At 39.5% G+C, this 21,975-nt stretch overlaps 1 protein-coding gene across 1 annotated transcript in view; it reads left to right on the plus strand.

Moving 5' to 3' along the window:
- LOC311285737 (uncharacterized protein) overlaps positions 1–21,975 on the plus strand; it is a gene marked incomplete at its 3' end in the record, with an annotated part of 86,757 nt that overhangs the window by 15,164 nt on the left and 49,618 nt on the right. The window contains exon 5 of the mRNA XM_084435770.1: positions 14,167–17,512. Coding sequence (XP_084291896.1) covers positions 14,167–17,512 — 3,346 coding nt within the window. The remainder of the gene's footprint in view (positions 1–14,166; positions 17,513–21,975) is intronic.

A 21,975-nucleotide genomic window follows, 5' to 3' on the forward strand; every position in this document is an offset into this window, starting at 1 on the left:
ATCCAAAAATATTTAATAATCATTGTTCTGATCAAAAGACTTTCAAATGAATTTATTTAGAAACACAGACATCAATAATCAGCCTGTGAATCTCAACAATGGTGACAATAATAAAGCATGTTGCAGTGTCTGCCACCAATCACAACTCATTAATGGCTCCCATCATGCATTGCGGTATGAATAAATTATGATCTGAATTGTCTATGTAATTTACTTTTCCTAATTGAATATTCTGCTCGTCACCATTGTTGAGATGCATAGACTGAATCTTGACGTTTGTGTGTGCCTAAAAGAAAGATTTTTTTTTTTTCAAAACAACTTTTAAACAATCCTTTGTATTATCTAAAATTCTGGATATTTATGCAGATTCACAGTTATGCTGTAATCAACAACATAAATCTAAGTCAGAAATAAGGATCTTAATGAGTTCAGTGATCAAGTTCAAATGATGATTGTCATAATATAACCAACACCATCAGATCACTTTTTTTCTTTGTTCATCGGGCAGTTATAAGATACAACAGCCAAACAAAATTTAAAGTAAATGTATAAGGGTCAAGAGCCCGACTAAAGCAAACACTGATCACCATAATGGTAACTTACAATTAGTGATTTCCTCCTTCAGTGATTCGGCTTGTTAACATCAGGTGTCTTCAATAATGATCAATCATCACTAAACTAATCACTTAATTATCTCATTAACGTTAACACTCTTGAGTGTTAATTTAACACTCATATTTTAACACTTCACACTCTTGAGTGTGGACTCATATACACTCCCAGGAGTGTTAATTTAACACTGGAGTTTTTGCTGTGTACAACTGACTTCAGCCACAGCCTCAGATGAAATCAACTGAAGAGAAAAGAAGACATTAAATCTGTGAAGATCTCAGCAGAGGAGGATTAAACAACTCCACAAACAGCATTGCCAGCTTCACTTATTACTAACCAGATTGACTTTATTTCTGCCATTCTTCTACAGAAGTTACTGGTGAGAATTAACAGAGGATTAGATGTTGATGTTTTATTGGTAAAAAAAACCCAATACCACCATTGTGGAGATCAGTGTTTGCTTTAGTTGGGCTGTTGACCCTTCACTTCTTATGCTAGATTTTCTTTACAACAATAATGTTGTAAAGCAGAAAAATGGAAAGCTGTTAGCTATTTTATTTTAAATTATGACATAGTCATAGTACCCTGGCCTGATGACATCTAAAGTCACTAAAAAGTATTTTATCATCAATGCATTTGAGGATTTTGCATAACCAAACCTGTGAAACTACATCATGGGAAAATGTTTTTTAACACCAATAATTTGTGTAATTATAAAACTGTGTAGTGCCTAAAATATTTTGATCGGCAGTTTTAAGCAAACACACAGACATTGAGAATCAGAATACAAATCTCAACAATCGTGACAATAAACAAAAAGTTTCATGCTGCAATGTTGCTGGGTATATCCATATTACAAAAATCCCAGCATGCACTGCAGTATGGATAATTTTTGTCACCACTGTTGAGGATTGTATAAGTGTTGATGTCTAAGTGCTCATTTATACCGTTGACAATTGTTTAATAAAAAAATGTACTCGGTTACTAACGTAACCTCGGTTCTCTCTAGAGAGGGAACGAGTACTAAGTAATATCTTACGCTACGGGGAAATATCTTTTCCATGAGATATTGAAGCCAAAAAATTATCCTTAATTTTGTAATAATGTAAAATGCGTTGCAGCAGCATGCAGACATAGGCAAGACAACTCGTGTGCCCATTGGCTGCTTTGCGGCAACTGCAGCAGCCTATCGAGAAAGGCCCCGTTTCGCGCACATTGCGTCACGTCCCGCCAAAACTCACATGGCCTGGACCTATAAATATAGCTTGATAGGCTGATTTCACTGGTTTTTCATCGCCGAAGCGAACCAGAGCGTGTTGCATGCACGGCAAGATACGCAGTACTCGTTCCCTCTCTAGAGAGAACCGAGGTTACGTTAGTAACCGAGTACGTTCTCTTATGAGAGGTTATCTCGTACTGCGTAATATCTTACGCTATGGGGAACACAATGTAAAACGCCGTGTGTGCTGAGATCCAATACCAAAGTCCCAGGGGCAAGTACCCAGGGCTCATATAGTACGTGGTGATCGGGGACTCACAGAGAGTCCAGGAAAAAGGGGCTAGAATAGCATATTTCCTATAATGAATAGCATCCTATAGGGAGCCATTATATTGACAGTGTTCCACACAGCCAGGGTGAAAACTCGGCCTGGACTGATGAATATTGTAGGTCTTACCTACTGCCTAGGGCTGGGCGATATATCGCACGATATTGTTATGCGCATCTCATCAGTAAAGCCGGTTCCTTGATTAGTAGTAAATCACCATCACCTGCTTTCAGATGGAGCGGCATTTACTACAAAGAGCCGTAGTTAACTGACAAGCTGAGCCATATCGCATTAATATCGCGGAAGTATCGCCAGCGATAATTAATGCGATATGGCTCAGCTTGTCAGTTAACTACGGCTCTTTGTACACAGCAAAAACTCCAGTGTTAATTTAACACTCCTGGGAGAGTATATGAGTCCACACTCAAGAGTGTTGAAGTTAATGAGATAATTAAGTGATTCATTTAGTGATGATTGAACATTATTGAAGACACCTGATGTTAACAAGCAGAATCACTGAAGGAGAAAATCTCAAATTGTAAGCCACCGTTATGGCGATCAATGTTTGCTTTAGTTGGGCTCTTGACCCTTATGTTATTAACTTTAGATTTTGTTTGGCTGCTGTATCTGAATTATAACTGCCAGATGAACAAAGAAAAAAGTGATCTGATGGTGTTGGTTATATTATAACATTCATCATTTGAACTTGATCACTGAACTCATTAAGACCCTTCTTTCTGACTTCGATTTATGTTGTGGGTTACAGCATAACTGTGAATCTGCATAAATTCCCAGAATTTTTGATATACTATAAAGGATTTCTTAAAAGTTGTTTTTAAAAAAATCATTCTTTTAGGCACACACAGATGTCAAGATTCAGTCTATGCATCTCAACAATGGTGACGAGCAGAATATTCAATTAGGAAAAGTAAATTACTTAGACAATTCAGATCATAATTTATTCATACCGCAATGCATGATGGGAGCCATTAATGAGTTGTGATTGGTGGCAGCCACTGCAACATGCTTTATTATTGTCACCATTTTTGAGATTCACAGGCTGATCATTGATGTCTGTGTTTTAGATTAAGTTATCTGAACGTCTTTTGATCAGAACAATGTTTATTAAATATTTTGAATTATAAGTAAAGTACTGATGATCATAGGCTGAAGAATCACAAAGCTGCTGCTAACAAGTTAAACCAAACTATCTCAATAAGTTTCCTTTTTCAGATCACAGCATGATTATGTCAAAACACAACCAATGCTATTAGATCACAGTTTACTTTGTTCATCTGTCTGTTATAAATCAATAACTGCAGACAAACAACAGTAAAAATTTAATAATTTAACACCGCTCCATCTGAAAGCAGGTGATTTACTACTAATCAAGGGAACCGGCTTTACTGATGAGATGCGCCTAACAATATCGTGCGATATATCGCCCAGCCCTACTACTACCCACAGAGTCACATGATCGGTCGGGGAGCATTACTCCAGCAGTTTAAGTATTCTGTGCCGATAGCATCGGGGCAGACAGTACCTATCTAGACCGAAAGCAGCTTAGCCTGCAGAGCGGGAACCTCTAGGTTATAAAACCTTATAAATGTAGACGGGGAGGCCCAGCCTGCCGCCATACAGATATCTTGTAGGGCAATCCCACTAGACCAAGCCCACGAAGAGGCCATGCCTCTCGTGGAGTGCGCTCTGACACCTAACGGGCACTGCAGGCCCTTAGAAGCGTAACCCAGCGCTATAGTATCAACTATCCATCTGGATAGGCTCTGTTTTGACACGGCTAGTCCCTTAGAACGTCCGTTGAACAAGACAAAGAGCTGCTCTGTCTGTCTGAAGACAGCTGAGCGGGACACATAAGCCCTTAATGCCCTGACCGGGCAAAGGAAGCTTGCGTCCGTTTCCTCGTTAGAGACTGGCAGGGCTGACAGGGAAATAACCTGAGCCCTAAACGGTGTGTTGAGGGATTTAGGAACATACCCGTGCCTCGGTTTGAGTATGACTTTCGAGTCATTAGGCCCAAACTCCATACACGTCGCACTCACTGAGAGCGCCTGTAAGTCCCCCATGCGCTTTATTGAAGCGAGAGCCAGAAGAAACACTGTCTTGAGAAATAAGTGTTTGACATTGATTGAATGTATTGGCTCGAATGGGGCACCTTTCATGGCCTCCAAATCGTGGAAAGGTCCCACATGGGAACTGAGGGAGGTCTGGGAGGATTTAGCCTCTTAGCTCCTCTGAGGAAGCGAATGACCAGATAGTTCTTTCCAAGTGACTAGCCAAGCGTCGGTTTAGTAAACGCTGCTATGGCTGCCATGTAAACCTTGAGCGTGGATGGGGTTCTGCCCTTATCCAGTAGCTCTTGCAGGAAGGAAAGAACCTCCGTCACCCCACAATTTGGAGGTGATATGCCGTGGGCTGTACACCAGCTAGAGAACACAGCCCAGCCAGCACAGCCATGTGGGGCCCAAATGGGTTTGACCTGGGCTATCTAACTGGGACCCAGCAAGTTTTGTCCTCAGTTTCTATGTAGGCCCCACATGGGTTTGCCCAGATGAAATGAACACTGCTTAGTGTGCACACTACAGGCTGTTAAATGTAACACTTAATCCGTGTTGGAGGTAATGAGATAATTAAGTGATTGAATAATGATTGTGCATTACTGATGAACACCTGCTGTTAACAAGCAGAATCACTGAAGGAAAGAGAAACACAAGAACTATTTCCAGCCACAGCCTTGGATGAAATCAACTGAAGATAAAATACATCAAATCTCTCAAGATCTGATTAAACAACTCCACAAACAGCATTACCAGCTTCACTTATTACTAACCAGACTGACTTTATTTCTGTCAGACGTCTACAGAAGTTCTTATTAATAATTAACAGAGGTTAAGATGTTGATTATTTATTTGAAAGTAATAGTTTGGTTTGATGTTACCATTATGGCGATCAGTGCATAGGCGCCGATACCGTGGGTGCTCCGGGGCTCGAGCACCCACGGAAAATACCGAGCACCCACGGAAAATACCGAGCACCCACGTGTGCCAAACTGCCAGTTACATTCATTTAAAATTAAACATTGCAGTTGGTGCTATGTGAAGCGTCTGTCACACTGTGATTGGTTATGTCGCACGTTCCCCCTGAAGAATTAACCGCAATGGTGAGTCAACAAATATATTTTTTACTGTGTGGACTTGTGTGACCGAGTCCTGCACGGGTTCAGATGACCCACAAATTTTGCTCAAACGGGTGCGGGTTGGGTCGGACACGGGGGAAACACGGGTCTAAACACGGGTCTAAACACGGGCTTAAAACAATCACGTGCAAACGTAAAACATATATATGCACATTTTTAGGAACACATCTACAAAAATATGCCTGTATTTCAAGTTAATAAAATAATTTAAAATCCACATCAGTTTATTTGTGGCCACGTGACACACCCTCCCAGGAGTCTCTATACCTACTTTCACTTTTAAAAAGTCATCATAACCGCGCGCGCAATCTGCTTGCAGTCGTCGAGATGGATGCTGAGTAGGTGAAGAAAAGAATAGCTAGTGGAGATGGTAAAGTTGTCGACAAAACTGAAGAAAACAATGTTGTGAAAGGCTTGCTGCATGCATTTTCGGATAGCCGCAAATGTGGAACTTCATCGCTGAGGAAGCACGCAGATAACTGTTACTGTGGTAACAAACCAAGCCGTTCTATCGAACAGTATTTGTCAAATTTAACACTGTTCAGTACGTGTGGTGTGCAGGGCGTGTTTGAACCCAACATTGTCAGATGTAGGCTAGACGAAATTGCGTGGCAGATATAGTATTGTAGCCGCGTCTGTTCGACTGGTAAAATGTTATAAGGCTACTCAGTTTTGTGGTCATTTTAGCCATGTTCTTCATGTACCGGATGAAGTTGTCATTGTGTTAATGGTTGTGTGATAACTTCTGTATGATCTGCCAATAAACAATAACATTTTTGTAAGTGTGTCTATAATGTGATAGTATAAACTGATTTTATTTCGGGTCGGGTCGGGTGCGGATTTAAATTAGTGCTGCTGTCGGTAAACGGGTCGGATGCAGTTTTAAGAACTGCGGGTTTACAAAATCGGACCCGTGCAGGACTCTGTTGTGTGACATTGATTCTTAATTTCCCACGAAGCTGATCGCGGTTACGTGTCAGTTAAACTTTTCATCTCCAATCCTGTCTGTATTTGTGAGAAGTGGCGCTGTCCTGAGTTGAAAGATAGCCTACTTTACGGCTTTATTATCAAGTAAATAGGTGTGCGTGTTCGTATCGGCCGCTGTCCATTTCCTAAGGTTCTGAAATGCAAACATTTTTTGACAACTTTTTTTTTTTTTTTTTTTTTAAAGGGCGTGCGCCCATGAGCACCCACGGAGGAAAACATAAATCGGCGCCTATGGATCAGTGTGTGCTTTAGTCGGGCTCTTGACTTTTTAGCATTAGTTTTTCTCAGGCAGCTGGGTCTGTTTGTTATGGCGAGAACAGCAAGAGAAAATATAATAAGATGATGAAAGCTGATTGATGATAAGAATAGAGTCATCATCATTTAGTGGCTTAACTCACTGATATTATGTGTGAGGTTTATACGGGTAGTATGTTAATTATTTTGTTTTATTGTTGTGATTCTACAGCAAGATATCCAGCACAGTTTAATCAGAACAGTTTAATCAGAACATCAAATGATTTTTAAAACACAATTTACATATTTTTGGCTCCTGTGAGTTTTACTCACACACAGACACAAGAATCAGCATATGAATCTCAACAATGGTGACACGCTTTTCATGCTGCAATGCATTCTGGGAGCCATGGATAAGTTTCGTATGACGCATTCAGAATGCATTGCAGCATGAAGCATGCAACCATTGTTGAGATTCATATGCTGATTCTTGATGTCTGTGTGTGAGTAGAATTTGCTGGAGTCCAACATGTGTAAATGGTGTTTTAAAAAAAAAACATTTGATGTTCTGATTAAACTGTGCTGGATCTCCTGCTGTAGAATCACTACGATAAAATAAAAAGAGTAGCATATCACCACACACCACACACATAATATCAGTGAATTAAGCCACTACATGATGATGATTATATTCTTATCATCAATCAGCTTAGATCATCTGATTGCATTTTTTCTTGCTGTTCTCGCCATAACACACAGACACAGCTGCCTGAGAAAAACTAATGTTAAAAAGTCAAGAGCTCGACTAAAGCACACACTGATCGCCATAATGGTAACATCAAACCAAACTATTACTTTCAAATAAATAATCAACATCTTAACCTCTGTTAATTCTTAATAAGAACTTCTATAGACATCTGACAGAAATAAAGTCAATCTGGTTAGTAATCAGTGAAGCTGGTAATGCTGTTTGTGGAGTTGTTTAATCAGATCTTGAGAGATTTAATGTATTTTATCTTCAGTTGATTTCATCCAAGGCTGTGGCTGGAAGTAGTTATTGTGTTTCTCTTTCCTTCAATGATTCTGCTTGTTAACAGCAGGTGTTCATCAATAATGCACAATCATTATTCAATCACATAATTATCTGTAAAGTGTTACATTAAACAGCCTGTAGTGTGCACACTAAGCAGTGTTCATTTCATCTGGGCAAACCCATGTGGGGCCTACATGGAAACTCTGGACAAAACTTGCTGGGTCCCAGTTAGATAGCACAGGTCAAACCCATTTGGGCCCCACATGGCTGTGCTGGCTGGGAGACCACTTTGAGGAGTAGAGCCGTCTCGTAGAGGGGGCCCTTGCCTGCGTGATCGTGTTCAACACTCCCACTGGGAGGTTAGCGGGTACCCATTGATGGTCCATGCATGTAGGGACCATAGCTCTGGGTGAGGATGCCAGATCGAGCCCTTGGCCTGAGAGAGAAGGTCCTTCCTCACTGGTATTGGCCAAGGGGCAGTGCTTATCAGCTGCATCAGTACTGGGAACCAAGCCTGGTTCTTCCAGAACGGAGCCACCAGTAGCAGTAAGCTTCCGTTTTCCCTGATTCACTCTATCACCTGAGGCAGGAGCGTGACTGGGGGAAAAGCATAGAGCGGGCAGCGGGGCCAGACATGGGCCAGCGCATCCCTGCTCTTGGAGAAAAACTCCGGACAGTGAGCGTTTTCTTGAGACGCAAACAGGTCTATTTCCGCTCTGCCGAAAGTTTTCCACAGCAGTTGGACTGTCTGTGGGTGTAGGGACCATTCTCCTGCCGGGACATTGTTTCTGGACAGTCTGTCTGGTCCCAAATTCAGATGGCCCGGCACGTGCGCTGCTCTGAGCGAGCGGAGATTGTGCTGAGCCCAAACCAGGAGGCGTTCCGTCAGCCTGTAAAGGTTTCGGGATCTGATACCTCCCTGGCAATTTATATAGGACACCACCGACGTGTTGTCCGAACGGACTAAGACATGGTGTCCTTTTATTTGGGGACAAAAACGCCTCAGCGCGTTGTCGACTGCCAACATTTCCAGACAGTTTATGTGTAGGAGCTTTTCCCGTTCCGACCACTGGCCGAAGAACGGTCTGCCCTCGAGCAGCGCTCCCCATCCCGAGGTGAAGGCGTCCGTGGACACCACCTTCACACTTGAGGGAGTCCCCAGGCTTACACCTGACCGGTACCGATCGGTCACTTTCCAAGATTTCAGGGCTGAGACGCATTCCTGAGTGATCTTGAGGCGAAAAAGAACAGAGGCCCACGCTCGCCGAGGTACTCGCGCTTTCAGCCAGAACTGCAGCGGGCGCATGCGAAGCAGACCCAGCTTGAGCACTGATGAAGCTGAGGCCATGAGACCCAGCATTTTCTGAAACCTCCGGGACTATAGTGCCGCGGCGGAAGGATTTCGTCATGCACTGGATGTCTAGTCTGCGCTGCGGCGATAGCCGTGCTGTCATAGACAACGAGTCCAGTTCCAAGCCCAGAAAAGAGATTCTCTGACTGGGAGATAGCGAACTTTTCACCCAATTGACTTTGAGACCTAAATTCTCGAGATGTTCGAGTAATATGGTCCTGTGTTCTATGAGCTCTGATTGTGATCGAGCCAGAATCAGCCAATCGTCCAGGTAGTTCAAAATCTGCATGCCCCGGAGTTTCAGGGGTGCGAGCGCTGCGTCCATGCACATCGTGAATGTACGGGGTGCTAGGGACAAGCCGAACGGCAGGACTGTGTATTGATAAGCCTGGCCCTCGAAGGCGAATCTCAAAAAACGCCTGTGACATGATGCTATTTGTATTTGGAAATACGCGTCCTTCAGATCTATTGACATAAACCAGTCCCCTTGGCGAATTTGCGTGAGGATTTTCCTGGTTGTGAGCATTCTGAACCGGCGTTTTGAAAGCGCTTTGTTCAGCTGTCTTAGATCTAGAATGGGTCTGAGACCCCCGTCTTTTTTCGGTACCAGAAAATATCTGCTGTACAGACCCCTTCGCTCTGAGCTTGAGATAAAGGCTCTATGGCCCCTTTGCTCAATAGTTTCGCTATTTCGGCTCGAAGTAGATGTGCTACTTCGTTTTTCACCGTAGTTTCGGTTCGCGCCGCATAACGGCGGGGACGTAGAGCGAACTGTAGTGAATAGCCTCTTTTTATGATGTTCAGCACCCATTCTGATACCCCGGGAAGCTTTGCCCACGCACTTGCATGAATAGCTAGGGGTTGAATGAAATTCGGGCTCTGGTCGCTACATGGTGGCGGCCGGGGAGCTCTGGTGTGCTGAAACACAAACATCACGCTTGCAGCGTTCAAGGCGGAGGGCGTGTTGAACACAGCTGGCAGCCTGCCCGCGCTCAACTCTCTGACAGCGGGTTGCTGCGAGAGAGCGAGCGGGGGGAACCCCGTAGGTTTTGCTATGTTTATGAGTGAATGTGGGCGCGGGACAGCGGGCACATTTACTGCACTGAAAACACCGTCGGTGTAACCTGACTGCGTGTGTGTTGGTTTCCTTTTTACAGAAACTGTGGGACATGCAGCGTGTAGTGTTTGTGGGCACTGGCATGAGACGATTTTATGTGTGCGGGCCCTGGGGTGTGGGGCCGTCACGGGGCCTTTCTCGATAGGCTGCTGCAGTTGCCGCAGAGCAGCTAATGGGCACGCGAGCTGTCTTGCCTGTCTGCATGTCTGCATGCTGCTGCAACGCAGCAGAGATTTCCCCATAGCATAAGATATTAAGCAGTACGAGAGAACCTCTCGTAAGAGAACTATAATTTTTGTTCTTTTGTCCTTTTCTTCAGCAATGTCCAAGTGTTTATCATGAAATATTATTGCAAACACTTAAAAGAAGCTTGGTTTAGAAAAACTAATGGGTCACATGCCCAACTAAAGCAAATACTGACCACCATAATGGTGGCATAATTTTTTGTGGATCACTAACACATCAATATGAACTCTCAGCAATAAATGATGTAGACTTGTGACAGAAATAAAGTAATAAGTTAGTAATAAGTGAAGCTGGTAATGCTGTTTGTGGAGTTGTTTAATCCTCCTCTGCTAAGATCTTCACAAATTGAATGTCTTCTTTTCTCTTCAATTGTTTTTATCTAAGGCTGTGGCTAAAGTCAGTTGTAGTTCTTGTGTTTCTCTTTCCTCCAGTGATTCTGCTTGTTAACAGCAGGTGTTCATCACTAATGTTCAATCATCACTTAATTAATCACTTAATTATTTCATTAACTTATCGCGGCCCAGAGTTGAGGACCCCTGGTCTAGAACATTTCCGGTGGAGAAGATCTGTAATGTATTGAGGAGCTTGGCCATTTAACCCCTTAAACACGTACCACAATACCTTGAACTTGACACGGTATTCGACCGGCAACCAGTGAAGCGAAGCAAGGCGAAATATGTTCCCTCTTTCGAGTACCAGTAAGAAGCCTGGCGGCAGCGTTTTGTACCATTTGTAGACGGGATAAGGAAGACTTAGCCACCCCAAGGTACAGCGAGTTACAATAATCCAGCCTGGATGAAATAAAGGCATGAATCACTGTCTCCAAATCATTTACTGTTAAAAATGCTTTTAATTTCGCAATAGATCTCAAGTGATAAAAGCTACTCTTCACTACTGAGTTAATTTGTTTGTCAAATTTAAGGCCATTATCAAAAATCACTCCCAAATTTTTGTTATAAGCATGAGAATTCCCACTTAAAGGACCCAGTTGTTTTTTAATCTGTATATTAGCAGATGGTGATCCAAAAACTACCATTTCGGTTTTAGAGTCATTCAATGTTAAAAAAATTAGCTGCCAGCCAGCCTCTTACCTCCTCAAGACAGTTCAACAAAGACTTTATGTCATAATTATCCCCATTTTTCAAAGGGAGATACACCTGTGTATCATCCGCATAAAAGTGATATGGAATATTGTGCTTCTGAAAAATCGAGCCTAAAGGGAGCAAATACAGCAAAAACAACAGCAGGCCGAAAATAGACCCCTGAGGAACACCACAAGAATGCTTATGCTTAAGCATATGCTTTCAGAGTTTCAGGTCAAATGATTGTGAAATAATAATTATGTTTAAACATAACCAATACCATCAGATAACCTTTTCTCTTTGTTCATCTGGCTGTTATAACTCAAGAAACAACAACCAAACAAAATATAAAGTTATTGATTTAGGGTCAAGAGCCCAACTAAAACAAACACGTATCACCATAATGGTGACTTAAAATTATGGTTTACTTCTTTCAGTGATTCTGCTTGTTAACATCAGGTGTCTTCAATGTTGGCAATAAAAAAAAAAAAGAGTTCTTAATTCATCTTTGACGTCTGTCTGTCATTTAGATATTTTTGTTTAAAAAAATTGTTGTAAATTTTACTCATTTTAAATGGTTAACTTTTAAGGAATTAATTTGATTAATTATTACTCAATTCTAATTTGTTCAATTTAATTAATAATATTGCTTGTAATCTGTTGTCACAATTTTATTGAGTAAATATAGCGTATTCATTTTTACAGTGTTGTTTATGAGTAGCTTCTGTGATGGACAAAGTGAGATTAAACGAGTCAATAATTTGAAGAAATTCCTTAACCAAAGGATGAGAGGGACAAACACACATGTATATTAAAATCGCCTAAAATTAATAATTTGTCAAAATATGGTACCATAGAACATAACAAATATTATAATATATTATAATAGGGAGGTTGATAAATAAAGGCACAGAGAAGGGTATTCTATGTACTTATCTTAAGTACTTGAACTTCAAAACTGCTAAAATTATCCACTGGTAATTAGTTCGTCTCGAGTTTGGGTTCGGGTCCGAGTCTTTCGTTCTTCCTGTCAGTGCCATAGAGCAGTGGTTCCCAAACCTGTCCTGAAGGACCCCCAACACTGCATGTTTTCTTTGTCTCCCTAATCAAACACACCTGATTCAACTCATCAGCTCATTAACCCATGTGATAATGAGCTGATGAGTTGAAACTGGTGTGTTTGATTAGGGAGACAAAGAAAACGTGCAGTGTTGGGGGTCCTTCAGGACAGGTTTGGGAACCACTGCCATAGAGGCTACACTGTTAGACCTTACCAGGTTTTTTTACAGTAAAATACTGGCAACACTGTTAATATACTGTTAATTGTACAGTTCTTTACTGTAATCTACAGTATGTTACTGTAAAAATGTACTAAATTAAAACTTAAGTTAACTAATTTCACTTGCAGAAACCAACTGCCTTAAATTGACCAACTTTCATTTAAATGTATTAACTAAAATGTATAATGCATAAATAATGTGAGCAAAGAATTACTGTGAACTTCTTTCATTTGAGACCACTAAAAAACTATTGCACATAAAAGATTTCCACTGGACCAGCAACTACACAGTCACTGTCTGTTAAATAAAGCAACATGCAGCAACTCATCAATATTTCTAGATCTTCTCCTGGACTGAAGCACAGGCTCTACTCTTCAGCACAATGGTGACACAAAAAATAATTTGTACAGTAAACTACTGGCAACAGTTTATTACTGTTAAAATACATTTTGTGGGTGTGTCTTTTTATATTACACTGTTAACCCTTTCAACCCCACAGGAAAATCCACACTACAAAGAGTAAAAGTATTTTAAAATTTAAAGTAAATATATAAGGGTCAAGAGCCCAACTAAAGCAAACAATGATCGCCATAACGGTGGCTTACAATTTGTGATTTTCTCCTTCAGTGATTCTGCTTGTTACCATCAGGTGTCTTCAATAATGATCAATCATCACTAAATTAATCACTTAATTATCTCATTAACTTCAACACTCTTGAGTGTTCATATACACTCCTAGGAGTGTTAATTTAACACTGGAGTTTTTGCTGTGTACAAAGAGCCGTAGTTAACTGACAAGCTGAGCCATATCGCATTAATTATCGCTGGCGATACGTCCGCGATATTGATGCGATATGGCTCAGCTTGTCAGTTAACTACGGCTCTTTGTAGTAAATGCCGCTCCATCTGAAAGCAGGTGATGGCGATTTACTACTAATCAAGGAACCGGCTTTACTGATGAGATGCGCATAACAATATCGTGCGATATATCGCCCAGCCCTAGTCCACACTCAGAGTGTTATAAGTAACAATGAAGCAGTGTTAAATTTAATGAGATAATTAAGTGATTAATTGAGTGATGATTGAGCATTATTGAAGACACCTGATGTTAACAAGCAGAATCACTGAAGGAGAAAACCCGTAACTGGTTTGTTACCATTATGGTGATCAGTGATTGCTTTAGTTGGGCTGTTGACCCTCAAATCATTAACTTTAGATTTTGTTTGGCTGCTGTACCTGAATTATAACAGCCAGATAAACAAAGAGAAAAAGGTTTAATTATACTTAATTATATCAGCAATGTCCTACTACATAACAAAAGTTATAAATAGCAGAAGTTTTATAACAAAAGTCTGTTAGCTGGGTCTAGCTTTGTAGAGCGAAAGCACTGGCAGTACATACATTTTCATTGTAATTAATTTGTAAAAATACTGATTCCTCTTCTTTCTTTTTTTTCTCTGAAGACAGAAGAATCTCTGCAGACAGAAGAACTCTCAAAGAGAGAGGAATCTCTGAAGACAGAAGAATCTCTGAAGACAAAGGAATCTCTGAAGACAGAAGAATCTCTGAAGGCAGAAGAACCTCCAAAGACAAAGGCATATTTGAAGTCAGAAGAACTCTCAAAGACAGAGGAATCTCTGAAGACAGAAGAACCTCCAAAGACAGAGGAATCTCTGAAGACAGAAGAATCTCCAAAGACAAAGGAATCTCTGAAGACAGAAGAATCTCTGAACACAGAAGAACTTTCAAACACAAAGGAATCTTTGAAGACAGAAGAATCTCTGAAGACAGAAGAACTTTCAAACACAAATGAATATTTGAAGACAGAAGAATATCTGAAGGCAGAAGAACCTCCAAAGACAAATGAATATTTGAAGTCAGAAGAACTCTCAAAGACAGAGGAATATCTGAAGACAGAAGAACCTCCAAAGACAGAGGAATCTCTGAAGACAGAAGAATCTCCAATGACAAAGGAATCTCTGAAGACAGAAGAACTTTCACACACAAAGGAATTTTTGAAGATAGAAGAATCTCTGAAGACAGAAGAACTCTCAAAGACAGAGGAATCTCTGAAGACAGAAGAATCTCCAAAGACAAAGGAATCTCTGAAGACAGAAGAATCTCTGAAGACAGAAGAACTTTCAAAGACAGAGGAATCTCTGAAGACAGAAAAACCTCCAAAGACAGAAGAACTTTCAAAGACAGAGGAATCTCTGAAGACAGAAGAACTTTCAAAGACAGAGGAATCTCTGAAGACAGAAAAACCTCCAAAGACAGAAGAACTTTCAAAGACAGAGGAATCTCTGAAGACAGAAGAACCTCCAAAGACAGATGAATATCTGAAGACAGAAAAATCTCTGAAGACAGAAGAACTTTCAAAAACAGAGGGATCTCTGAAGACAGGAGAACCTCCAAAGACAGAGAAATCTCTGAAGACAGAAGAATCTCTGAAGACAGAAGAACTCTCAAAGACAGAGGAATATCTGAAGACAGAAGAACCTCCAAAGACAGAGGAATCGCTGAAAACAGAAGAACTTTCAAAGTCAAAGGAATCTCTGAAGACTGACGAAACTCTGAAGACAGAAGAACCTCAAAAGACAAAGGAATCTCTGAAGACAGAAGAATATCTAAAGACAGAAGAACCTCCAAAGACAAAGGAATCTCTGAAGACAGAAGAATATCTGAAGACAGAAGAACCTCCAAAGACAAAGGAATCTCTGAAGACAAAAGAACTTTCAAAGACAGAGGAATCTCTGAAAACAGAAGAATCTCTTAAGACAGAAGAATCTCTGAAGACAGAGGAATCTCTGAAGACAGAGGAATCTCTGAAGACAGAAGAATTTTCAAAGACAGAGGAATCTCTGAAGACAAAAGAATTTTCAAAGACAGAGGGATTTCTGAAGACAGATGAATCTCTGAAGACAGGCGAACTTCCAACGACAGAGGAATCTTTGAAGACAGAAAAACCTCCAAAGACAGAAGAACTTTCAAAGACAGAGGAATCTCTGAAGACAGAAGAACCTCCAAAGACAGATGAATATCTGAAGACAGAAAAATCTCTGAAGACAGAAGAACTTTCAAAAACAGAGGGATCTCTGAAGACAGGAGAACCTCCAAAGACAGAGGAATCTCTGAAGACAGAAGAATCTCTGAAGACAGAAGAACTCTCAAAGACAGAGGAATATCTGAAGACAGAAGAACCTCCAAAGACAGAGGAATCGCTGAAAACAGAAGAACTTTCAAAGTCAAAGGAATCTCTGAAGACTGACGAAACTCTGAAGACAGAAGAACCTCAAAAGACAAAGGAATCTCTGAAGACAGAAGAATATCTAAAGACAGAAGAACCTCCAAAGACAAAGGAATCTCTGAAGACAGAAGAATATCTGAAGACAGAAGAACCTCCAAAGACAAAGGAATCTCTGAAGACAAAAGAACTTTCAAAGACAGAGGAATCTCTGAAAACAGAAGAATCTCTGAAAACAGAAGAATCTCTGAAGACAGAGGAATCTCTGAAGACAGAGGGATCTCTGAAGACAGGAGAACCTCCAAAGACAGAGAAATCTCTGAAGACAGAAGAATCTCTGAAGACAGAAGAACTCTCAAAGACAGAGGAATATCTGAAGACAGAAGAACCTCCAAAGACAGAGGAATCGCTGAAAACAGAAGAACTTTCAAAGTCAAAGGAATCTCTGAAGACTGACGAAACTCTGAAGACAGAAGAACCTCAAAAGACAAAGGAATCTCTGAAGACAGAAGAATATCTAAAGACAGAAGAACCTCCAAAGACAAAGGAATCTCTGAAGACAGAAGAATATCTGAAGACAGAAGAACCTCCAAAGACAAAGGAATCTCTGAAGACAAAAGAACTTTCAAAGACAGAGGAATCTCTGAAAACAGAAGAATCTCTTAAGACAGAAGAATCTCTGAAGACAGAGGAATCTCTGAAGACAGAGGAATCTCTGAAGACAGAAGAATTTTCAAAGACAGAGGAATCTCTGAAGACAAAAGAATTTTCAAAGACAGAGGGATTTCTGAAGACAGATGAATCTCTGAAGACAGGCGAACTTCCAACGACAGAGGAATCTTTGAAGACAGAAAAACCTCCAAAGACAGAAGAACTTTCAAAGACAGAGGAATCTCTGAAGACAGAAGAACCTCCAAAGACAGATGAATATCTGAAGACAGAAAAATCTCTGAAGACAGAAGAACTTTCAAAAACAGAGGGATCTCTGAAGACAGGAGAACCTCCAAAGACAGAGGAATCTCTGAAGACAGAAGAATCTCTGAAGACAGAAGAACTCTCAAAGACAGAGGAATATCTGAAGACAGAAGAACCTCCAAAGACAGAGGAATCGCTGAAAACAGAAGAACTTTCAAAGTCAAAGGAATCTCTGAAGACTGACGAAACTCTGAAGACAGAAGAACCTCAAAAGACAAAGGAATCTCTGAAGACAGAAGAATATCTAAAGACAGAAGAACCTCCAAAGACAAAGGAATCTCTGAAGACAGAAGAATATCTGAAGACAGAAGAACCTCCAAAGACAAAGGAATCTCTGAAGACAAAAGAACTTTCAAAGACAGAGGAATCTCTGAAAACAGAAGAATCTCTGAAAACAGAAGAATCTCTGAAGACAGAGGAATCTCTGAAGACAGAGGAATCTCTGAAGACAGAAGAATTTTCAAAGACAGAGGAATCTCTGAAGACAAAAGAATTTTCAAAGACAGAGGGATTCCTGAAGACAGATGAATCTCTGAAGACAGGCGAACTTCCAACGACAGAGGAATCTTTGCAGAATTCCTTAATGCAAGGTAAAAACAATATTTTACATAATTTAAGTATACACCCTGAGAGCAGACCAACATCGAATCAACATTGAAACAATAACAAATCAATCTTGCTTTATGTACAACAGGATCTTAAATATATAGAATAAATCTTACTTTATTTCTATGCTATGAATCATTTCGCTTTGACATCTTTTAAGCAGAAACTATGCAGAGCTGAAATTAACATTAGCCTGGTTCTACCAGACTCTCGTACATTTCATTTGTACAGAGAGTCTGGCCTCTCTCCATTGAGAAACGTTTACTTCCTTGTAGGCGGGTTCTCTGTTAAAGTTCAAAACTATTGGATCTGCCCAGAGTCACTCAGGATCTGCCATAGCCAATCGCTAACGTGTGGTCGTAACGTAATGTCATGCGCCGAAATCGGCCGGAAACAACAAGTCCGAATGATCAGAGGATTATGTTTAGAATAAGATGTCTGTCTTTTATAAAGTTTATAAAGCGACGAGAATACTTTTTGTGCGCAAAAACAAACAAAAATAACGACTTTATTCCACTATTCATTTCCTTCTCTCTGTGCCTCGAGTCTTTTCACGTAGTTTGATAGAGCAGCGCGTCTGTGTTGTACGTCACACTATTGGCCGACGCCAGTCATGTGTGTGATCACATCAACGTCATCGTTCTCAGCCACTCCCTCTGTTCGCTGATTGGTCCTACAAAAAATTGATTTCTGGAAACCTAAGAATATACAGCAGTCCCAGACGTAGTACTGAAGGAAAATTAAATTAAGCGGAAGTGCGTAGGAGGGCGCAGCCAGGCTAAATTAACATGGCACTGAACCACAAATTCATTAACTCCAAAATCATTGATTTAACAACTCAGAAACAAACAGCATTGCCTTGTTTCATTATTACCTTTAACCAGTTTAATTTTATTTCTGTGAGACAAGTACAAAACTTCTTACTGAGAATTAACAGAAGTTTAGATGTTGATGTTTTATTGTTTCATTATTTTACAGCGCAATTTTTTTACAGTGGCAAGATCAGATATTACAGTGCATATTTACAGATATGTCCAGAAATACTATGGAATTACTTTTGTGCCAATAATAATGAATGTAACTTTTCAAGAAACTAATGAAAATATCAATTAAAACTGAATAAAATATCTTTGAAACTGAAAAAGAATAAATCGCAGGCACATTTTTTGACTTCATTTTTAAAACACTGCATGTTTTGCTAACTATTTCTCATATTTGTATCGCTGATCTGAACTTACAAATGCACTTCCAGAGTTTTCATTTACGCTTCTTAAGTTTTCGTTTAAGCTTCTAAAGTTTCGTTCGCCGTTCTGACACATTTCTCTCGTGGGGGCGGGGCTAGTAGCAGTGTGTTCTCATTGGCTACTGAGTTTTTGATTGACAGCTTCTTCACCTGAAAGTGAAGACGTAAGTGGTGTGTTTATGTGTGGATGTGAGCGTCTGTAATCGCAGCTTTCTATTTCATTTTTGTGATATTAAGTTATGTTTGTTTTTTTATTTAAAAAAAAATGTTTGTCGACAGAAGCTTTTAGGAGCACAAGAGATCTATTCAGTCTATTCATGTGTAATTGTACATTAAAGTACTGTATATAATACTTAAAATATTGTATAGTGTCCAATGTTTTCGGAGAATATTTGTTTATTCCTGATGATTCTTTTGCATGTTAGGCTCTGATTAGGTTCAGCTGTTACAATTTAAAGAAAATACTAGCAAACGTGTGTGATATATTCAGCCGTCAAGAAAGTTTCACTTCAACCAGGTAATCAAGGTTGGCAACTATGGCCATCATACTACTCATTGTTAGCATGATATACATTTACACCATCAAAATTAATGATCACTTAAATAAGAGGAATTTAAACAATATGAAAATTACAGTCGTGGCCTGCTGTCAGATACAGACCTCAAAGGGCTTTTCATTACATATGTCACACAAAGAATGTTCTTGTTGCCATTTTTTATTTTACATTTATAATTGTATTTAGTTATTTCATTTAATTAATACTATCTTCTAACATTTAAAATTGTAAATATATTTTAACAATCATCAACCGTTTCAATTGTGAATGTAATTGAAATTTCAAATGTAATTGAAAATATGAATTAAAATAAATTTACATTATTTATTGTCACTAAAGCATATACACAAGTATCAGAGTGAAGGTCTTGGATGCAATTATGTTGTGACAGGAAAGACCAGAATCCACAAAACATTATTTGCATAATATATGCACAGTATTCTCATGATATACATTACTATACAAAATGCACAATTACAAATACAGAATACACTGAAAAAAATGTGGAGTGACATTTACTTAAAAAAAGCTAGGCAACTTTTTCCACACAGAAAGTGCTTGTAATCTTTACTCGGGCTATTTCAATTAGTAATTAATTGTAAAAGTAATTAAATTGAACACATTATAATTGAGTAATAATTAATCAAATTAATTCCTTAAAGTTAACCATTTAAAATGAGTACAATTTACAAAATATATTTTATTGCCAACATTGAAGACACCTGGTGTTAACAAGCAGAATCACCAGAGGTGTCAAAAGTATTCACATTCATTACTCAGGTAGAAGTATAGATACTAGGGTTTAAAAAGACTTCTGTAGAAGTTGAAGTATCAACTCAAGCTTTTTATTCAAGTAAAAGTATAAAAGTACTTGTTTCAAAACTACTTAAAGTATAAAAGTAATGTAAGGAAAAAAATGCAATTAATGCTCTCTCTCTCTCTCTCTCTCTCTCAATATTTGATGCGATTTGCCCCGATTTCTCCCTTGCTTACCGCATCTAGGTTTCCTTCAGAGGAGTTTTGGCGCTTCGCACAACCAAATGTGACTACAGCCTCTCACAAGTTAGAAATACACCACAACGCCAATCAGTTTAGCGCTGTGTATTCAGGAGGCGGGACTCAGATCTAAACCGTTTGTGCAATTGGCCCATTTTTTTTTTAACGACGACAAGCCGGAATGAAAACAAGCCGAAATTAAATAGGAGTAATGAGGCTATTTTTAAAATGTAAGGAGGAGAAAGTACAGATAATTGCGTGAAAATGTAAGGAGTAGAAGTAAAAAGTCGTCTGAAAAATAATTACTCCAGTAAAGTATAGATACCCAAAATTTCTACTTAAGTAAGGTAACGAAGTATTTGTACTTCGTTACTTGACACCTCTGAGAATCACTGAAGGAGAAAACCATAATTAAAGTCACCATTGTGGAGATCAGTGTGTGTTTTAGTTGGGCTCTTGACCCTTAAATTATTAACTTTAAGATTTGTTTGGCTGTTGTACCTGAGTTATAACAGCCAGATGAACAAATAGAAAAGGTGATTTGATGGTGTTGTGTTTTAACATAATCATTATTTCACAAGAATTAGACCTGAATCACTGAACTCATATAGAGTTCAATTTAGTTAGATTAACTATATTAATTATAGCAGCACTGGCCTTGTACGGCAGAATATTTGTAACTTTTACAATGTAAACAAAAATAATTTCCAAAAAGTTTCTCTTATACAAAAAAAGAGACACACAGACATCAATAATCAGCCTGTGAATCTCAACAATGGTGACATTTATAAAGCATGTTGCAGTGCATTCTGGGTTCCACCAATCAAAACTCATTCATGGCTCCTGTCATGCATTGCTGCATGAATAAATAATGAGCTTATGATCAGAGGTGATCTGTTTGTCACCATTGCTGAGATTCATACGCAAAATCTTGATGTGTGTGTGTGTGTGCCTTAAAAAAGTGTATATATATATATATGTATTTTATTATTGATTTGATCATTTGGATTGCATTGAACAGGCTAAAAATATTATGCTGCTATAATTAATATAGTTCATAGGGGTGGGCGATTAGGGTTGCAAAGGGGTGGAAAATTTCCGGAAAGTTTCCGGTAAATTTCCATGGGAAGTTAAGCTGGGGAATTTTGGAAATATTCATTACCACGGCAACCGCTTGCGCGTCCACTCTGAAAGTAACTGTACACATAAGAGACGGATAGATACGTTATTTAAGGTTATTTCTATTCGTTTAAATATTGATATATGAACTTGTTGTCAAGTAAGCCCCGTTGCGAGCATGTGCGTCTCTCTAAACTTTCAGTGTGCTGCACTGCTCTAGTTGACTTCTGCGCCTTCCCCCTGGAAATATCACGTTAATTTTGAAAACGTAAGGATCCTCTTGGTCTTTCTTCATGTTTCTTTGACAAATATCAGTGTCTCAGTCTCACGCACGCTGCACGTGAGTTAACCACGCCTACTTATTTACATGTTGCGGTATACACGGAATAAAAAAATCTGTCAGGTTGACATTTTCTTCTGCGGTAACGATATATACCGTCATACCACCCAGCCCTACTTATGTGGTAAATAAAGTTATGCTAGCTTATTTAGCATCTAACTTATCAGCTTGCTATCTACTAGATGAATACAT

This window comes from Rutilus rutilus (genome assembly GCF_951802725.1).
Source record: "Rutilus rutilus genome assembly, contig: SCAFFOLD_47, whole genome shotgun sequence".
In the NCBI taxonomy this organism is placed as follows: Eukaryota; Metazoa; Chordata; class Actinopteri; order Cypriniformes; family Leuciscidae; genus Rutilus; species Rutilus rutilus.